We start from the raw sequence: 18,631 nt of genomic DNA, 5'->3' as shown, positions 1-18,631 counted from the left end.
CATTCCTCCTCCTATCCATCTGAGCAGTGTGTATCATCATGTTGTCTGTACCAGGACGTACCATCAGAACTGTAAAGTGCACTTAGAGAATGACCACATTTCCAACAATGCTGGTTGTATCTAAAAACAGACAGGGGACAGACAGGAGACTTTTCTAGAGACAGACAGGAAGAGGGGCTCAGCAAGGGCCTGGACAGAAGACGGCCATTTTGATCAAGATACATAGCTGTAACAGTAGTAGCAGAGAAGATCGAGAGAACCAGGATCTTGTAATGTCCTTCCAGTCTATATTGAAAGTTGGCCTGCCCATTGGACAACAAAAAGACAGATGGACGTTTTGAGGTATGTGTGAACGTTCTGAGGGGAAGACAGCTACATCTCACCCTGAGTTTCAGTCTGGAATGTCCCACAGCCCTGATTGGATAAACAGGGAGAGACAAAACCCAACCCAGTTTAAACAAGGATCCCTTTCCCCCCGACCATCTTTCAGTTTGAGACGGGACAGAGACAGAGACGGGACAGAGACAGACGGGACAGAGAGACAGAGACGGGACAGAGAGAGAGACGGGACAGAGAGAGAGACGGGACAGAGAGAGACGGGACAGAGACAGACGGGACAGAGACAGACGGGACAGAGACAGAGACGGGACAGAGACAGAGACGGGACAGAGAGACAGAGACGGGACAGAGAGACAGAGACGGGACAGAGAGACGGGACAGAGAGACAGAGACGGGACAGAGAGACAGAGACGGGACAGAGAGACAGAGACGGGACAGAGAGAGAGACGGGACAGAGAGAGAGACGGGACAGAGAGAGACGGGACAGAGAGAGACGGGACAGAGAGAGACGGGACAGAGACAGACGGGACAGAGAGAGACGGGACAGAGACAGACGGGACAGAGACAGACGGGACAGAGACAGACGGGACAGAGACAGACGGGACAGAGACAGAGACGGGACAGAGACAGAGACGGGACAGAGACAGACGGGACAGAGACAGACGGGACAGAGAGACAGACGGGACAGAGAGACAGACGGGACAGAGAGACAGACGGGACAGAGAGACAGACGGGACAGAGAGACAGACGGGACAGAGAGACAGACGGGACAGAGACAGACGGGACAGAGAGAGACGGGACAGAGACAGTATGAAAGGATAGTTGATATTGTCTAAGATTGTCGCCATGCGTTTGGACTGTCCGACACATCGTAGAAAAATAAAATGAGGCATTTATTTAAAGACGGAATGACCAAGTACTGCAAGAATTCAATGAAAAGATATACAATGTTCTTCTTTATAGCTTATAAATACGGTAATATACACTATGTGGTACAAAAATATTAAAACACTGCAAAAAAAACTAAATGATTCGAAGAACTGATCAGGTACAATAACTAGTCCTCTGTGGAGAAGTTTCCCTCGGGGGAGAAGTTTCCTCGGGGAGAAGCTTCCCTCGGGGGGAGAAGCTTCCTCGGGGGGGAGAAGCTTCCCTCGGGGGGGAGATGGAGGAGAAGTTTCCTCGGGGGGGAGAAGTTTCCTCGGGGGGGAAGTTTCCTCGGGGGAGAAGTTTCCTCGGGGGAGAAGTTTCCTCGGGGGAGATGGGGGAGAAGTTTCCTCGGGGGAGAAGTTTCCTCGGGGGGAGAAGTTTCCTCGGGGGGAGATGGGGAGAAGTTTCCCTCGGGGGAGAAGTTTCCGGGGGGGAGAAGTTTCCTCGGGGGGGGAGAAGTTTCCTCGGGGGAGAAGTTTCCCTCGGGGGGAGAAGTTTCCCTCGGGGGAGAAGTTTCCTCGGGGGAGATGGGGGAGAAGTTTCCTCGGGGGAGAAGTTTCCTCGGGGGGGAGAAGTTTCCTCGGGGGAGAAGTTTCCTCGGGGGAGAAGTTTCCTCGGGGGAGAAGTTTCCTCGGGGGAGAAGTTTCCTCGGGGGAGATGGGGGAGAAGTTTCCCTCGGGGGGGAGAAGTTTCCCGGGGGGGGGGGAGATGGGGGAGAAGTTTCCTCGGGGGAGATGGGGGAGAAGTTTCCTCGGGGGAGAAGTTTCCCTCGGGGGAGATGGGGGAGAAGTTTCCCTCGGGGGGGAGATGGGGGAGAGGCAGAGAGAATACTGGGTAGACCTCAGAAGGTAGGCTACAGCGTAAGATAGATGACCCCCCCCCCCTCAGTAACAGATGTGTTCTGGGTTTGTCCCATCCAGACAGGATAGATGACCCCCCCCTCAGTAACAGATGTGTTCTCGGTCTGTCCCATCCAGACAGGATAGATGACCCCCCTCAGTAACAGATGTGTTCTGGGTCTGTCCCACCCAGACAGGATAGATGACCCCCCTCAGTAACAGATGTGTTCTGGGTAAAGATCATCTTCAGTTGCAGTCTGGCATTTAAAACAAAAACATACAAAAAAATATAAAATAACCTCAAATGACAGAACATAGATTTTGGTTGAATATTGTGCAGTAATAACCTCATCAGATGTGCGAATCTGTTTCCCATCACACAACAGACCTTCTGTGAACCCTGACCTCGACCTCTGTAGTGACGGGGGCCCCGGGTCGGGTCGGGAGTGTTGTGGTAATGACGAGGGGCCCCAGGTCGGGTCAAGAGTGTTGTGGTAGTGACGAGGGGCCCCGGGTCGGGTCAAGAGTGTTGTGGTAGTGACGAGGGGCCCCGGGTCGGGTCTGGAGTGTTGTGGTAGTGACGAGGGGCCCCGGGTCGGGTCAGGAGTGTTGTGGTAGTGACGAGGGGCCCCGGGTCGGGTCAAGAGTGTTGTGGTAGTGACGAGGGGCCCCGGGTCGGGTCAATAGTGTTGTGGTAGTGACGAGGGGCCCCGGGTCGGGTCAGGAGTGATGTGGTAGTGACGAGGGGCCCCGGGTCGGGTCAGGAGTGTTGTGGTAGTGACGAGGGGCCCCGGGTCGGGTCTGGAGTGATGTGGTAGTGACGAGGGGCCCCGGGTCGGGTCTGGAGTGATGTGGTAGTGACGAGGGGCCCCGGGTCGGGTCTGGAGTGATGTGGTAGTGACGAGGGGCCCCGGGTCGGGTCAGAGGTTCTTTATGTACCCTGTTAGATGAATAAGGAGCTTGTATAATATGTAGTACCTAGTTGAAGCAATACAGGCAGACAGGAAGTCCTGGAAAACCAGGAAACCATTAGAAAGGAGCTCAAATCACTCAGTACACCTTGTTGTCTGTTACTATGGAAACCAGCTGACTGGTTACTATGGGGATCACAGATCCACTACAAAATGGCTGCCCAGGCTGCAGAGTTTTGTGCTGCAGTAGCTGTCTGTCACCTCCAGGGGGCGTCGTCCTGCCTCTCCACTCCGCCCTCGTCTCCTTGTTCCGGGCGTTGTCGCGGTGTGCTATTCGGAGTCAGAGAGTACCATCTACGTGTTTTAAATGTTCTTCCAGCCTCGTAACAACTGTTTGTATCTTCTGGATTTAAGGCAACTTATCATGTTTGTGATGGTTTTAATAAAACGTTTTCTTAAAAAATAAAAAATAAAATGTACAAATGTTTGAATACAAACCTCTACGGTGTATCCAGTAAACGCTGTATAGAAAATATATAGATATGCTTTTTTCTATTTTTAAAATGTACAAATGTTCCCGGAGCTCTTTCTTCCACCCCGAGCTTCCTGTCTCTCTGTTCATATGTTCTGTACATCGCTCAGCAGCCTCCTCTCCTCCCCCTCTTTTAGAAACACAATATCAACAATTGTTATGTACAGCGAGGGGTTTCAGGAGGAGTCTGTGCAGGGTGATGGGGGCGGGGGGTAGAGGTGGTGAGAGTAGGAGCGCTCCGTATAGGGGGAGGGGGGGCAGCTCTCACAGTTCTCCTCCGCTGACAGGTACTGGCTGCGGGGGGTGGGGGGTGGGGGAAAGGGTTCCGAGTCGTAGTTCAGGTCGCTGGTGTAACCTTTGGCGACGCCGGAGCTGGAGGTGGGCGGGGCGCGGCGTCCGGGGGTGTAGTCGCTGTCGCAGACGTCCGTGGAGCAGGGGGTTGTGGGAGGGGCGAAGTGACTGTAGGTGTAGGGACGGTAACTGGGGACAGGAAGGAGAGCAGATACATTAATTAGCCTGACAGAAGAAGAGATCAGTCTCCAGACAAGTTACCAACCTGTTGTACATTTACATGACTGACTGTTTGAAGAAGAGTTCAGTCTCCAGACATGATGAGAAGACTGGCTCAGCGGGAGGTCAGAACCAGTCAGAACCAGAACCAGTCAGAACCAGAAGCAGACAGCAACTGATCAGACCCGTAGTTTTATATATCATTATATTACTGCTATACTATTACCATTATATTACTGCTATACTATTACCATTATATTACTCCTATACTATTACCATTATATTACTACTATACTATTACCATTATATTACTACCATACTATTACCATTAAATTACTACTATCATATTACCACTATATTACCACTATATTACTACTATACTATTACCATTATATTACTACTACAATATTACCATTATATTACTACTATCATATTATCATTATATTATTACCATTATATTACTACTACATTATTACCATTATATTACCACTATCATATTACCATTATATTACTACTACAATATTACCATTATAGTACTATAATATTACCATTATATTACTACTACAATATTACAATTATATTACTACTACACTATTACCATTATATTACTACTACACTATAACCATTATATTACTAATACAATATTACTACTACAATATTACCACTGTATTACTACTACAATATTACCACTATATTACTACTATCATATTACCATTATATTATTACCATTATATTACTACAACAATATTACCATTATATTACTACTATCATATTACCATTATATTACTACTATCATATTACCATTATATTATTACCATTATATTACTACTATCATATTACCATTATATTACTACTATCATATTACCATTATATTACTACTACATTATTACCATTATATTACCACTACAATATTACCATTATATTACCACTACAATATTACCATTATATTACTACTACAATATTACCATTATATTACTACAACAATATTACCATTATATTACTACTATCATATTACCATTATATTACCACTACAATATTACCATTATATTACTACTACAATATTACCATTATATTACCACTACAATATTACCATTATATTACTACTACAATATTACCACTGTATTACTACTATCATATTACCATTACATTACTACTATAATATTACCATTATATTATTACCATTATATTACTACTATCATATTACCATTATATTACCACTACATTATTACCATAATATTACTACTACAATATTACCATTATATTACTACTACAATATTACCATTATATTACTACTATCATATTACCATTATATTACTACTATCATATTACCATTATATTACTACTATCATATTACCATTATATTACTACTATCATATTACCATTATATTACTACTATCATATTACCATTATATTACTACTACAATATTACCATTATATTACAACTACAATATTACCATTATATTACTACTATCATATTACCATTATAATATTACCATTATATTACTACTACAATATTACCATTATATTACAACTACAATATTACCATTATATTACTACTATCATATTACCATTATAATATTACCATTATATTACTACTACAATATTACCATTATATTACTACTACAATATTACCATTATATTACTACTACAATATTACCATTATATTACTACTACAATAATTTTACCACTATATTACTACTACAATATTACCATTATATTACTATAATATTACCATTATATTACTACCATTATATTACCATTATATTACAACTACAATATTACCATTATATTACCACTATAATATTACTACTACCATATTACCATTATATTACTACTACCATATTACCATTATATTACTATTATACTATTACCATTATATTACTACTATAATATTACCATTATATTACTACTATAATATTACCATTATATTACTACTACAATATAACATGACCATAATATTACATTATATTACCATAATATTACCATGATATTATTACTAAAATATTACATTATAATATTACCATAATATTAACATATTATTACATTATTGCTATAATATTACATTACATTATTACTATAATTATACATTATATTACCATAATATTAACATTATATTACCATATTACATTATATTATTACTATAATATCACCATAATATCACATTATATTACCATAATATTACTACTATATTAAATTGTAGAGTTTATTTATTTCCTGTCTGGATCAGGGTTGTGTCCAGGGTTGTGTGTAACGTTGTGTACAGGGTTGTGTGTAATGTTGTGTGTAAACGTTGTGTCCAGGGTTGTGTGTAACGTTGTGTGTAACGTTGTGTGTAATGTTGTGTGTAACGTTGTGTGTAATGTTGTGTGTAACGTTGTGTGTAACGTTGTGTGTACAGGGTTGTGTGTAACGTTGTGTGTAACGTTGTGTACAGGGTTGTGTGTAACGTTGTGTACAGGGTTGTGTGTAACGTTGTGTACAGGGTTGTGTGTAACGTTGTGTACAGGGTTGTGTGTAACGTTGTGTACAGGGTTGTGTGTAACGTTGTGTCCAGGGTTGTGTGTAACGTTGTGTCCAGGGTTGTGTGTAACGTTGTGTCCAGGGTTGTGTGTAACGTTGTGTCCAGGGTTGTGTGTAACGTTGTGTCCAGGGTTGTGTGTAACGTTGTGTCCAGGGTTGTGTGTAACGTTGTGTCCAGGGTTGTGTGTAACGTTGTGTACAGGGTTGTGTGTAACGTTGTGTACAGGGTTGTGTGTAACGTTGTGTACAGGGTTGTGTGTAACGTTGTGTGTATTGTTGTGTACAGGGTTGTGTCCAGGGTTGTGTGTATTGTTGTGTACAGGGTTGTGTGTAACGTTGTGTGTATTGTACAGGGTTGTGTGTATTGTTGTGTACAGGGTTGTGTGTATTGTTGTGTACAGGGTTGTGTGTAACGTTGTGTGTATTGTTGTGTACAGGGTTGTGTGTATTGTTGTGTACAGGGTTGTGTGTATTGTTGTGTACAGGGTTGTGTGTAACGTTGTATGTATTGTTGTGTACAGGGTTGTGTGTATTGCTGTGTACAGGGTTGTGTGTAATGTTGTGTGTATTGTTGTGTACAGGGTTGTGTGTAATGTTGTGTACAGGGTTGTGTGTATTGTTGTGTACAGGGTTGTGTCCAGGGTTGTGTGTAATGTTGTGTACAGGGTTGTGTGTATTGTTGTGTACAGGGTTGTGTGTAATGTTGTGTCCAGGGTTGTGTGTATTGTTGTGTCCAGGGTTGTGTGTATTGTTGTGTACAGGGTTGTGTGTAATGTTGTGTACAGGGTTGTGTGTATTGTTGTGTACAGGGTTGTGTCCAGGGTTGTGTGTAATGTTGTGTACAGGGTTGTGTGTATTGTTGTGTACAGGGTTGTGTGTAATGTTGTGTCCAGGGTTGTGTGTATTGTTGTGTCCAGGGTTGTGTGTAATGTTGTGTACAGGGTTGTGTGTATTGTTGTGTACAGGGTTGTGTGTAATGTTGTGTCCAGGGTTGTGTGTATTGTTGTGTCCAGGGTTGTGTGTATTGTTGTGTACAGGGTTGTGTGTAATGTTGTGTACAGGGTTGTGTGTAATGTTGTGTCCAGGGTTGTGTGTATTGTTGTGTACAGGGTTGTGTGTAACGTTGTGTGTATTGTTGTGTACAGGGTTGTGTGTATTGTTGTGTCCAGGGTTGTGTGTATTGTTGTGTACAGGGTTGTGTGTAATGTTGTGTACAGGGTTGTGTGTAATGTTGTGTACAGGGTTGTGTGTAACGTTGTGTCCAGGGTTGTCTCCCCCAATGACAGCATGTGCTGCAGGACGGCCTTTTTCCATCGAGCCGAACAACAGCCTGCTGAACAATAAATACCACAGCCTGATTACATTATGAAGCAGACGACATATCCCTCCGCTGCCCTCTGGAAACAGAACACGGAAAATAAATCCCATTGTTGAGTTTCCTAGGGTTCGTCTACAGTAGAGCATCTTGAGGAGATGTGGCGGGGAGAGACAACCGTGGCGGGGAGAGACAACCGTGGCGGGGAGAGACAACCGTGGCGGGGAGAGACAACCGTGGCGGGGAGAGACAACCGTGGCGGGGAGAGACAACCGTGGCGGGGAGAGACAACCGTGACGGGGAGAGACAACCGTGGCGGGGGAGAGACAACCGTGGCGGGGAGAGACAACCGTGGCGGGGAGAGACAACCGTGGCGGGGAGAGACAACCGTGGCGGGGAGCAGAGGGTTACCTGTATGAACGGTGCGTTGACGGGCTGTTGGAGGAGTAGCCAAACTCCATGGTGTACTGAGACCTGACGGTCGCAGGAGATGGAGGAGGGTTCAGGATCTGGAGAGGAGACAGAGGGATGGATGGAGGAAGGGGAGAGAGGAGACAGAGGGATGGATGGAGGAAGGGGAGAGAGGAGACAGAGGGATGGATGGAGGAAGGGGAGAGAGGAGACAGAGGGATGGATGGAGGAAGGGGAGAGAGGAGACAGAGGGATGGATGGAGGAAGGGGAGAGAGGAGACAGAGGGATGGATGGAGGAAGGGGAGAGAGGAGACAGAGGGATGGATGGAGGAAGGGGAGAGAGGAGACAGAGGGATGGATGGAAGGGGAGAGAGGAGACAGAGGGATGGATGGAAGGGGAGAGAGGAGACAGCGGGATGGATGGAAGAAGGGGAGAGAGGAGAGGAGACAGAGGGATGGATGGAGGAAGGGGAGAGAGGAGAGGAGACAGAGGGATGGATGGAGAAAGGGGAGGGAGGAGAGGAGAGGTAAGGGGAGAGAGGAGAGGGAAGGGGAGAGAGGAGAGGGAAGGGGAGAGAGGGAAGGGGAGAGAGGAGAGGGAAGGGGAGAGAGGAGAGGGAAGGGGAGAGAGGAGGAGAAAGAGGGACATGGAGAGAAAAGTTTAAAAACAAATCGTTATTCATCACACGAGCCAAATACAGCAGGTGTAAACTGAGATGTTGACTTATGAAATATTTCCCACAATGCAGTTAAAATGTGAATAAATAAATAAAGGAAATTGTAACACAATAAAATGTGTGTGTGTAAGGTGTGTGTGTGTGTGTGTGTAAGGTGTGTGTGTAAGGTGTGTGTGTGTGTAAGGTGTGTGTGTGTGTGGTGTGTGTAAGGTGTGTGTAAGGTGTGTGTAAGGTGTGTGTAAGGTGTGTAAGGTGTGTAAGGTGTGTAAGGTGTGTAAGGTGTGTGTCGTACCGGGGGGAAGTAAGTGCCCTTGGTGGAGGAGGAGCTTGAGGAGGAGGCTCCAGTTACGTGGGCGCGGTCGTAAGGGGGGCCACTGGACCCGCCCATGATGCTCAACGAACCAATCACAGACTTCCCCCTGGACATACCTGAAGACAAGACAAAGTAGCAGGAGTCAACAAGACAAAGCAGCAGGAGTCAACAAGACAAAGCAGCAGGAGTCGACAAGACAAAGCAGCAGGAGTCGACAAGACAAAGCAGCAGGAGTCGACAAGACAAAGTAGCAGGAGTCAACAAGACAAAGCAGCAGGAGTCGACAAGACAAAGTAGCAGGAGTCGACAAGACAAAGCAGCAGGAGTCGACAAGACAAAGCAGCAGGAGTCGACAAGACAAAGTAGCAGGAGTCGACAAGACAAAGTAGCAGGAGTCGACAAGACAAAGTAGCAGGAGTCGACAAGACAAAGTAGCAGGAGTCGACAAGACAAAGTAGCAGGAGTCGACAAGACAAAGTAGCAGGAGTCGACAAGACAAAGTAGCAGGAGTCGACAAGACAAAGCAGCAGGAGTCGACAAGACAAAGCAGCAGGAGTCAACAAGACAAAGCAGCAGGAGTCGACAAGACAAAGTAGCAGGAGTCAACAAGACAAAGCAGCAGGAGTCAACAAGACAAAGCAGCAGGAGTCAACAAGACAAAGCAGCAGGAGTCAACAAGACAAAGCAGCAGGAGTCAACAAGACAAAGCAGCAGGAGTCAACAAGACAAAGCAGCAGGAGTCAACAAGACAAAGTAGCAGGAGTCAACAAGACAAAGCAGCAGGAGTCGACAAGACAAAGTAGCAGGAGTCAACAAGACAAAGCAGCAGGAGTCAACAAGACAAAGCAGCAGGAGTCAACAAGACAAAGCAGCAGGAGTCAACAAGACAAAGTAGCAGGAGTCAACAAGACAAAGCAGCAGGAGTCGACAAGACAAAGTAGCAGGAGTCAACAAGACAAAGCAGCAGGAGTCAACAAGACAAAGCAGCAGGAGTCAACAAGACAAAGCAGCAGGAGTCAACAAGACAAAGTAGCAGGAGTCAACAAGACAAAGCAGCAGGAGTCGACAAGACAAAGTAGCAGGAGTCAACAAGACAAAGCAGCAGGAGTCAACAAGACAAAGTAGCAGGAGTCGACAAGACAAAGTAGCAGGAGTCAACAAGACAAAGTAGCAGGAGTCAACAAGACAAAGTAGCAGGAGTCAATAACAAAGACATTCAAGTATTTCTCATTTAACATTAACAGTAAACAGGTTTGGACTGGGGGTCATGAGGTTTGGACTGGGGGTCATGAGGTTTGGACCGGGGGTCATGAGGTTTGGACCGGGGTCATGAGGTTTGGACCGGGGTCATGAGGTTTGGACCGGGGTCATGAGGTTTGGACCGGGGTCATGAGGTTTGGACCGGGGGTCATGAGGTTTGGACCGGGGGTCATGAGGTTTGGACCGGGGGTCATGAGGTTTGGACTGGGGGTCATGAGGTTTGGACTGGGGGTCATGAGGTTTGGACTGGGGGTCATGAGGTTTGGACTGGGGGTCATGAGGTTTGGACTGGGGGTCATGAGGTTTGGACTGGGGGTCATGAGGTTTGGACTGGGGGTCATGAGGTTTGGACTGGGGGTCATGAGGTTTGGACTGGGGGTGTCTCATCAAATTGTATAGGTCACATGCAGATTGTAGCTATAGATGGTGGCCTCTCTCTAGGAGCCGATCCATCGGTCTGGGTTGTGTGGCGAGCGGTCCTACCTGGCAGAGACCCGGACAGAGAGGCAGGGTGAGGTACATAACCCAGAGAAACAGAAGGGCCGTGGACCACCAAATCATTGGTTCCTGTCTCCCTGTCGTCTTTCATCTGGGGACAGAGCACGCGCTGGCACACCAAGTAGATGGCGCCCACCACAAACAGCGCCATGACAACCCCCACAATGGAGCCGATGGTGTTGGTGGGCTGGGAGGACGGCTCCTCTGTTGGGTCTGGGGGGGGGCAGAGGAGGAGCTTACTAGAATGACATTATTCTATGTTTAGTTGAGAGATCCAGCAGGGAAATACTGCCTTTTAGGTTAAACTGGTCTAGGATCAGATCTGTCATGTAGACACACTATAGATAAAGGATCAGATCTGTCATGGAGACACACTATAGATAAACTGGTCTAGGATCAGATCTGTCATGTAGACACACTATAGATAAACTGGTCTAGGATCAGATCTGTCATGAGGACACACTATAGTTAAACTGGTCTAGGATCAGATCTGTCATGTAGACACACTATAGATAAACTGGTCTAGGATCAGATCTGTCATGGAGACACACTATAGATAAACTGGTCTAGGATCAGATCTGTCATGTAGACACACTATAGATAAACTGGTCTAGGATCAGATCTGTCATGGAGAAACACTATAGATAAACTGGTCTAGGATCAGATCTGCCATGAGGACACACTATAGACAAACTGGTCTCGGATCAGATCTGTCATGAGGACACACTATAGATAAACTGGTCTAGGATCAGATCTGTCATGAGGACACTATAGATACACTGGTCTAGGATCAGATCTGTCATGAGGACACACTATAGAAAACACTTCCTCGTGAGAGAAACTGTCCTCGGATCAGATCTATAATTGAATAGACTTACAGCAGCCCATCTCGTCCGAGTTGTCAGAGCAGTCTGTAGAGTGGTCACACTTCTGATGTTTCCCCACGCACTGACCGCTAGAACAGCTGAAGTGGTCCGGGGAGCACCGCACTGGAGAGGGTGAAACCAGGTTGAACCAGGTTAAACAGTAATCTACATTAGACTGGAGAGGGTTAAACCAGGTTGAACCAGGATAAACAGTAATCTACATTAGACTGGAGAGGGTGAAACCAGGTTGAACCAGGATAAACAGTAATCTACATTAGACTGGAGAGGGTTAAACCAGGTTAAACCAGGTTTAAACCAGTGTGTGAGAGATGTGTCTCTCCTCTCTGTGTGTGTGAGAGATGTGTCTCTCCTCTCTGTGTGTGTGTGAGATGTGTCTCTCCCTCTCTGTGTGTGTGTGAGATGTGTCTCTCCCTCTCTGTGTGTGTGAGAGATGTGTCTCTCCCTCTCTGTGTGTGTGAGAGATGTGTCTCTCCCTCTCTGTGTGTGTGTGAGATGTGTCTCTCCCTCTCTGTGTGTGTGAGAGATGTGTCTCTCCCTCTCTGTGTGTGTGTGAGATGTGTCTCTCCCTCTCTGTGTGTGTGTGAGATGTGTCTCTCCCTCTCTGTGTGTGTGTGAGATGTGTCTCTCCCTCTCTGTGTGTGTGAGAGATGTGTCTCTCCCTCTCTGTGTGTGTGTGAGATGTGTCTCTCCCTCTCTGTGTGTGTGAGAGATGTGTCTCTCCCTCTCTGTGTGTGTGTGAGAGAGGTGTCTCTCCCTCTCTGTGTGAGATGTGTCTCTCCCTCTCTGTGTGTGTGTGAGATGTGTCTCTCCCTCTCTGTGTGTGTGTGAGATGTGTCTCTCCCTCTCTGTGTGTGTGAGAGATGTGTCTCTCCTCTCTGTGTGTGTGAGAGATGTGTCTCTCCCTCTCTGTGTGTGTGTGAGATGTGTCTCTCCCTCTCTGTGTGTGTGTGAGATGTGTCTCTCCTCTCTGTGTGTGTGAGAGATGTGTCTCTCCCTCTCTGTGTGTGTGTGAGATGTGTCTCTCCCTCTCTGTGTGTGTGTGAGATGTGTCTCTCCCTCTCTGTGTGTGTGAGAGATGTGTCTCTCCTCTCTGTGTGTGAGAGAGGTGTCTCTCCTCTCTGTGTGTGTGTGAGATGTGTCTCTCCTCTCTGTGTGTGTGTGAGATGTGTCTCTCCCTCTCTGTGTGTGTGTGAGATGTGTCTCTCCTCTCTGTGTGTGAGAGAGGTGTCTCTCCTCTCTGTGTGTGTGTGAGATGTGTCTCTCCCTCTCTGTGTGTGTGTGAGAAGTGTCTCTCCCTCTCTGTGTGTGTGAGAGGTGTCTCTCCTCTCTGTGTGTGTTCCTGTCTTACCTTCACATTTGTTCTCGTCTGAGCGATCCTGACAGTTGACCTCTCCGTTGCAGCGGAGGCCGAGGTCAACACACTGTCTGGAGTCACACTGAAACTCTGCATCTGAACAGACAGGACAGTCTCCCTCGTCGCTGCTGTCATCACACTCTGGGTAGCCGTCACACCGCCACGCGTGGGGAATACAGTCCACCTCCCCGGACACACAGGAGAACTGTTCTGGAGAACAGGTGGGGGGTTCTGGGGAGGAGAGACGGGTTACAACTGTTCTGGGGAGGAGAGACGGGTTACAACTGTTCTGGGGAGGAGAGACAGGTTACAACTGTTCTGGGGGAGGAGAGACGGGTTACAACTGTTCTGGGGGAGGAGAGACGGGTTACAACTGTTCTGGAGGAGGAGAGACAGGTTACAACTGTTCTGGAGGAGAGACAGGTTACAACTGTTCTGGAGGAGAGACAGGTTACAACTGTTCTGGAGGAGGAGAGACAGGTTACAACTGTTCTGGAGGAGGAGAGACAGGTTACAACTGTTCTGGAGGAGGAGAGACAGGTTACAACTGTTCTGGAGGAGAGACGGGTTACAACTGTTCTGGAGAGGAGAGACAGGTTACAACTGTTCTGGAGGAGGAGAGACAGGTTACAACTGTTCTGGAGAGGAGAGACAGGTTACAACTGTTCTGGAGGAGAGACAGGTTACAACTGTTCTGGAGGAGGAGAGACGGGTTACAACTGTTCTGGAGGAGGAGAGACGGGTTACAACTGTTCTGGAGGAGAGACGGGTTACAACTGTTCTGGAGGAGGAGAGACGGGTTACAACTGTTCTGGAGGAGGAGAGACGGGTTACAACTGTTCTGGGAGGAGGTTACAACTGTTCTGGGGAGGAGAGACGGGTTACAACTGTTCTGGAGGAGGAGAGACGGGTTACAACTGTTCTGGAGGAGAGACGGGTTACAACTGTTCTGGAGGAGAGACGGGTTACAACTGTTCTGGAGAGGAGACAGGTTACAACTGTTCTGGAGGAGGAGAGACAGGTTACAACTGTTCTGGAGGAGAGACAGGTTACAACTGTTCTGGAGGAGAGACAGGTTACAACTGTTCTGGAGGAAGAGAGACAGGTTACAACTGTTCTGGGGAGGAGAGACAGGTTACAACTGTTCTGGAGGAGGAGAGACAGGTTACAACTGTTCTGGGGGAGGAGAGACGGGTTACAACTGTTCTGGAGGAGAGACGGGTTACAACTGTTCTGGAGGAGGAGAGACAGGTTACAACTGTTCTGGAGGAGAGACAGGTTACAACTGTTCTGGAGGAGAGACAGGTTACAACTGTTCTGGAGGAGGAGAGACAGGTTACAACTGTTCTGGAGGAGGAGAGACAGGTTACAACTGTTCTGGGAGGAGAGACAGGTTACAACTGTTCTGGAGAGGAGAGACAGGTTACAACTGTTCTGGAGGAGGAGAGACAGGTTACAACTGTTCTGGAGAGGAGAGACAGGTTACAACTGTTCTGGAGGAGAGACAGGTTACAACTGTTCTGGAGGAGGAGAGACAGGTTACAACTGTTCTGGAGGAGGAGAGACAGGTTACAACTGTTCTGGAGGAGAGACGGGTTACAACTGTTCTGGAGAGGAGACAGGTTACAACTGTTCTGGAGGAGAGACAGGTTACAACTGTTCTGGAGGAGGAGAGACAGGTTACAACTGTTCTGGAGGAGGAGAGACAGGTTACAACTGTTCTGGGGGAGGAGAGACAGGTTACAACTGTTCTGGAGGAGGAGAGACAGGTTACAACTGTTCTGTAGGAGGAGAGACAGGTTACAACTGTTCTGGAGGAGGAGAGACAGGTTACAACTGTTCTGGGGGAGGAGAGACAGGTTACAACTATTCTGGAGGAGGAGAGACGGGTTACAACTGTTCTGGAGGAGGAGAGAGACGGGTTACAACTGTTCTGGAGGAGGAGAGACGGGTTACAACTGTTCTGGAGGAGGAGAGACAGGTTACAACTGTTCTGGGGAGGAGAGACGGGTTACAACTGTTCTGGAGGAGGAGAGACAGGTTACAACTGTTCTGGAGGAGGAGAGACGGGTTACAACTGTTCTGGAGGAGGAGAGACGGGTTACAACTGTTCTGGGGGAGGAGAGACAGGTTACAACTGTTCTGGGGGAGGAGAGACGGGTTACAACTGTTCTGGAGGAGAGACGGGTTACAACTGTTCTGGAGGAGAGACGGGTTACAACTGTTCTGGGGAGGAGAGACGGGTTACAACTGTTCTGGAGGAGGAGAGACGGGTTACAACTGTTCTGGAGGAGGAGAGACGGGTTACAACTGTTCTGGAGGAGGAGAGACAGGTTACAACTGTTCTGGAGGAGGAGAGACAGGTGAGGCATTGTAATCCTGCGTTCACATCTGACCAACTCAATGCTCTGCGTGTTACGGCAGGGATATCATTTCACGTCAGTCCATCTCCAAAGTTCACTATCAAGTGTAAAGCTGTGACCAGCAGCGCAGGGTCAGAGGTCAGGGGTTATACCTCCACAGGAGAGTTCATTCTGCAGCAGGACCAGATGAACAGGACAGGAGCAGCGTGTGGTTCCGTCTCCCTTGACGATACAGATGTGAGAACAGCCTCCGTTGTCCCAGGTACAGGGGTGCTTACCTGAAGGAGAGGAGTGAGGTCTGAGGTCAGGAACAACATGGAGAACGTTGATCTGAGACCAGGTGGGTCAACAGCCCTGTACTGGGCCCATTTCCCCGAACCATTTTAAGTCTAAGTTCATCGTTAGAACCTTAGGAGCACCGTTAAATCTCCGAACTGTCTCCCAAAACCATCGTCATTAATGTTGCACTTTAAAATGCTTGTAGTCTAACGCCTGCCTCAGTCAGACCACTCGCAGGTCTAATCTAACGCCTGCCTCAGTCAGACCACTCGCAGGTCTAATCTGACGCCTGCCTCGGTCAGACCACTCGCAGGTCTAATCTAACGCCTGCCTCAGTCAGACCACTCGCAGGTCTAATCTAACGCCTGCCTCAGTCAGACCACTCGCAGGTCTAATCTAACGCCTGCCTCAGTCAGACCACTCGCAGGTCTAATCTAACGCCTGCCTCAGTCAGACCACTCGCAGGTCTAATCTAACGCCTGCCTCAGTCAGACCACTCGCAGGTCTAATCTGACGCCTGCCTCAGTCAGACCACTCGCAGGTCTAATCTGACGCCTGCCTCAGTCAGACCACTCGCAGGTCTAATCTGACGCCTGCCTCAGTCAGACCACTCGCAGGTCTAATCTGACGCCTGCCTCAGTCAGACCACTCGCAGGTCTAATCTAACGCCTGCCTCAGTCAGACCACTCGCAGGTCTAATCTAACGCCTGCCTCAGTCAGACCACTCGCAGGTCTAGTCTAACGCCTGCCTCAGTCAGACCACTCGCAGGTCTAATCTAACGCCTGCCTCAGTCAGACCACTCGCAGGTCTAGTCTAACGCCTGCCTCAGTCAGACCACTCGCAGGTCTAATCTAACGCCTGCCTCAGTCAGACCACTCGCAGGTCTAGTCTAACGCCTGCCTCAGTCAGACCACTCGCAGGTCTAATCTGACGCCTGCCTCAGTCAGGCCACTCGCAGGTCTAATCTAACGCCTGCCTCAGTCAGACCACTCGCAGGTCTAGTCTAACGCCTGCCTCAGTCAGACCACTCGCGGGTCTAATCTAACGCCTGCCTCAGTCAGACCACTCGCAGGTCTATTGGAGCCATAGATGGTAATATTTCTCTAGGAGCTGATTCAAATTCATAGATGGTAATCTCTCTGATCCATCAGTATTGAAGCCATAGATGGTAATATCTCTGATCCATCAGTATTGAAGCCATAGATGGTAATATCTCTGATCCATCAGTATTGAAGCCATAGATGGTAATATTTCTGATCCATCAGTATTGAAGCCATAGATGGTAATATTTCTGATCCATCAGTATTGAAGCCATAGATGGTAATATCTCTGATCCATCAGTATTGAAGCCATAGATGGTATTATCTCTGATCCATCAGTATTGAAGCCATAGATGGTAATATCTCTGATCCATCAGTATTGAAGCCATAGATGGTAATATCTCTGATCCATCAGTATTGAAGCCATAGATGGTAATATCTCTGATCCATCAGTATTGAAGCCATAGATGGTAATATCTCTGATCCATCATCATTATTGAAGCCATAGAGGGTAATATCTCTGATCCATCAGTATTGAAGCCATAGATGGTAATATCTCTGATCCATCAGTATTGAAGCCATAGATGGTAATATCTCTGATCCATCAGTATTGAAGCCATAGATGGTAATATCTCTGATCCATCATCATTATTGAAGCCATAGATGGTAATATCTCTGATCCATCAGTATTGAAGCCATAGATGGTAATATCTCTGATCCATCATCATTATTGAAGCCATAGATGGTAATATCTCTGATCCATCAGTATTGAAGCCATAGATGGTAATATCTCTGATCCATCAGTATTGAAGCCATAGATGGTAATCTCTCTGTTCCATCAGTATTGAAGCCATAGATGGTACACTCCCTTTCGTTTGACCCCAACAGTATTGACATTTCCTGACCCCTAGAGGGGTCAGAGGTCAGAATACTATATGGACTCTGTCTAGCTGCTGAGTAGAGGGGTCAGGGGTCAGAATACTATCTGTACTCTCATGTCTCGCTGCTGAGTAGAGGGGTCAGGGGTTAGAGGTCAGAATACTATCTGTACTCTCATGTCTCGCTGCTGAGTAGAGGGGTCAGGGGTTAGAGGTCAGAATACTATCTGTACTGTAAGTCGCTCTGGATAAGAGCGTCTGCCAAATGACTTAAATGTAAATGTAATGTAAATGTACTCTCATGTCTAGCTGCTGAGTAGAGGGGTCAGGATACTATCTGTACTCTCATGTCTAGCTGCTGAGTAGAGGGGTCAGGGGTTAGAGGTCAGAATACTATCTGTACTCTCATGTCTAGCTGCTGAGTAGAGGGGTCAGGGGTCAGAATACTTACTGTACTCTCATGTCTAGCTGCTGAGTAGAGGGGTCAGGGGTCAGAATACTATCTGTCTCGCTGCTGAGTAGAGGGGTCAGGGGTCAGAGGTCAGAATACTATCTGTACTCTCATGTCTCGCTGCTGAGTAGAGGGGTCAGGGGTTAGAGGTCAGAATACTATCTGTACTCTCATGTCTAGCTGCTGAGTAGAGGGGTCAGGGGTTAGAGGTCAGAATACTATCTGTACTCTCATGTCTAGCTGCTGAGTAGAGGGGTCAGGGGTTAGAGGTCAGAATACTATCTGTACTCTCATGTCTAGCTGCTGAGTAGAGGGGTCAGGG

The 18,631-nt window shown here is 47.1% G+C and overlaps 1 protein-coding gene across 1 annotated transcript; it reads right to left on the bottom strand.

Moving 5' to 3' along the window:
* Positions 1 to 3,441: 3,441 nt before the first annotated feature.
* LOC135537775 (low-density lipoprotein receptor-related protein 6-like) lies at positions 3,442 to 16,042 on the bottom strand. The gene is made up of 8 exons (XM_064963788.1): positions 16,021 to 16,042; positions 15,813 to 15,938; positions 13,292 to 13,528; positions 11,935 to 12,045; positions 11,042 to 11,269; positions 9,278 to 9,414; positions 8,308 to 8,405; positions 3,442 to 4,031 (listed from the first exon to the last, which is right to left on the bottom strand). The coding sequence occupies exons 1-8, from the start codon at positions 16,040 to 16,042 to the stop codon at positions 3,728 to 3,730; spliced, it is 1,263 nt and encodes a 420-aa protein (XP_064819860.1). The 3' UTR covers positions 3,442 to 3,727.
* Between the last annotated feature and the right edge of the window lie 2,589 nt (positions 16,043 to 18,631).

Source organism: Oncorhynchus masou, unplaced genomic scaffold (genome assembly GCF_036934945.1).
Source record: "Oncorhynchus masou masou isolate Uvic2021 unplaced genomic scaffold, UVic_Omas_1.1 unplaced_scaffold_841, whole genome shotgun sequence".
NCBI classification, from domain to species: domain Eukaryota; kingdom Metazoa; phylum Chordata; class Actinopteri; order Salmoniformes; family Salmonidae; genus Oncorhynchus; species Oncorhynchus masou.
The sequence above is the reverse complement of the archived record's forward strand: the minus strand, read 5'-3'. Positions and strand labels throughout refer to the sequence as shown.

Bases quoted from the DNA above. Each gene is read 5' to 3' on its own strand.
- LOC135537775 (XM_064963788.1), bottom strand. From the start codon at position 16,042: ATGGTTCGGGGAAATGGGCCCA. The intron at 15,939-16,020 runs GTACAGGGCTGT...CCTCTCCTTCAG, and splicing joins GGTTCGGGGAAATGGGCCCA to GTAAGCACCCCTGTACCTGG. The intron at 12,046-13,291 runs GTAAGACAGGAA...CACCCTCTCCAG, and splicing joins AGACGAGAACAAATGTGAAG to TGCGGTGCTCCCCGGACCAC.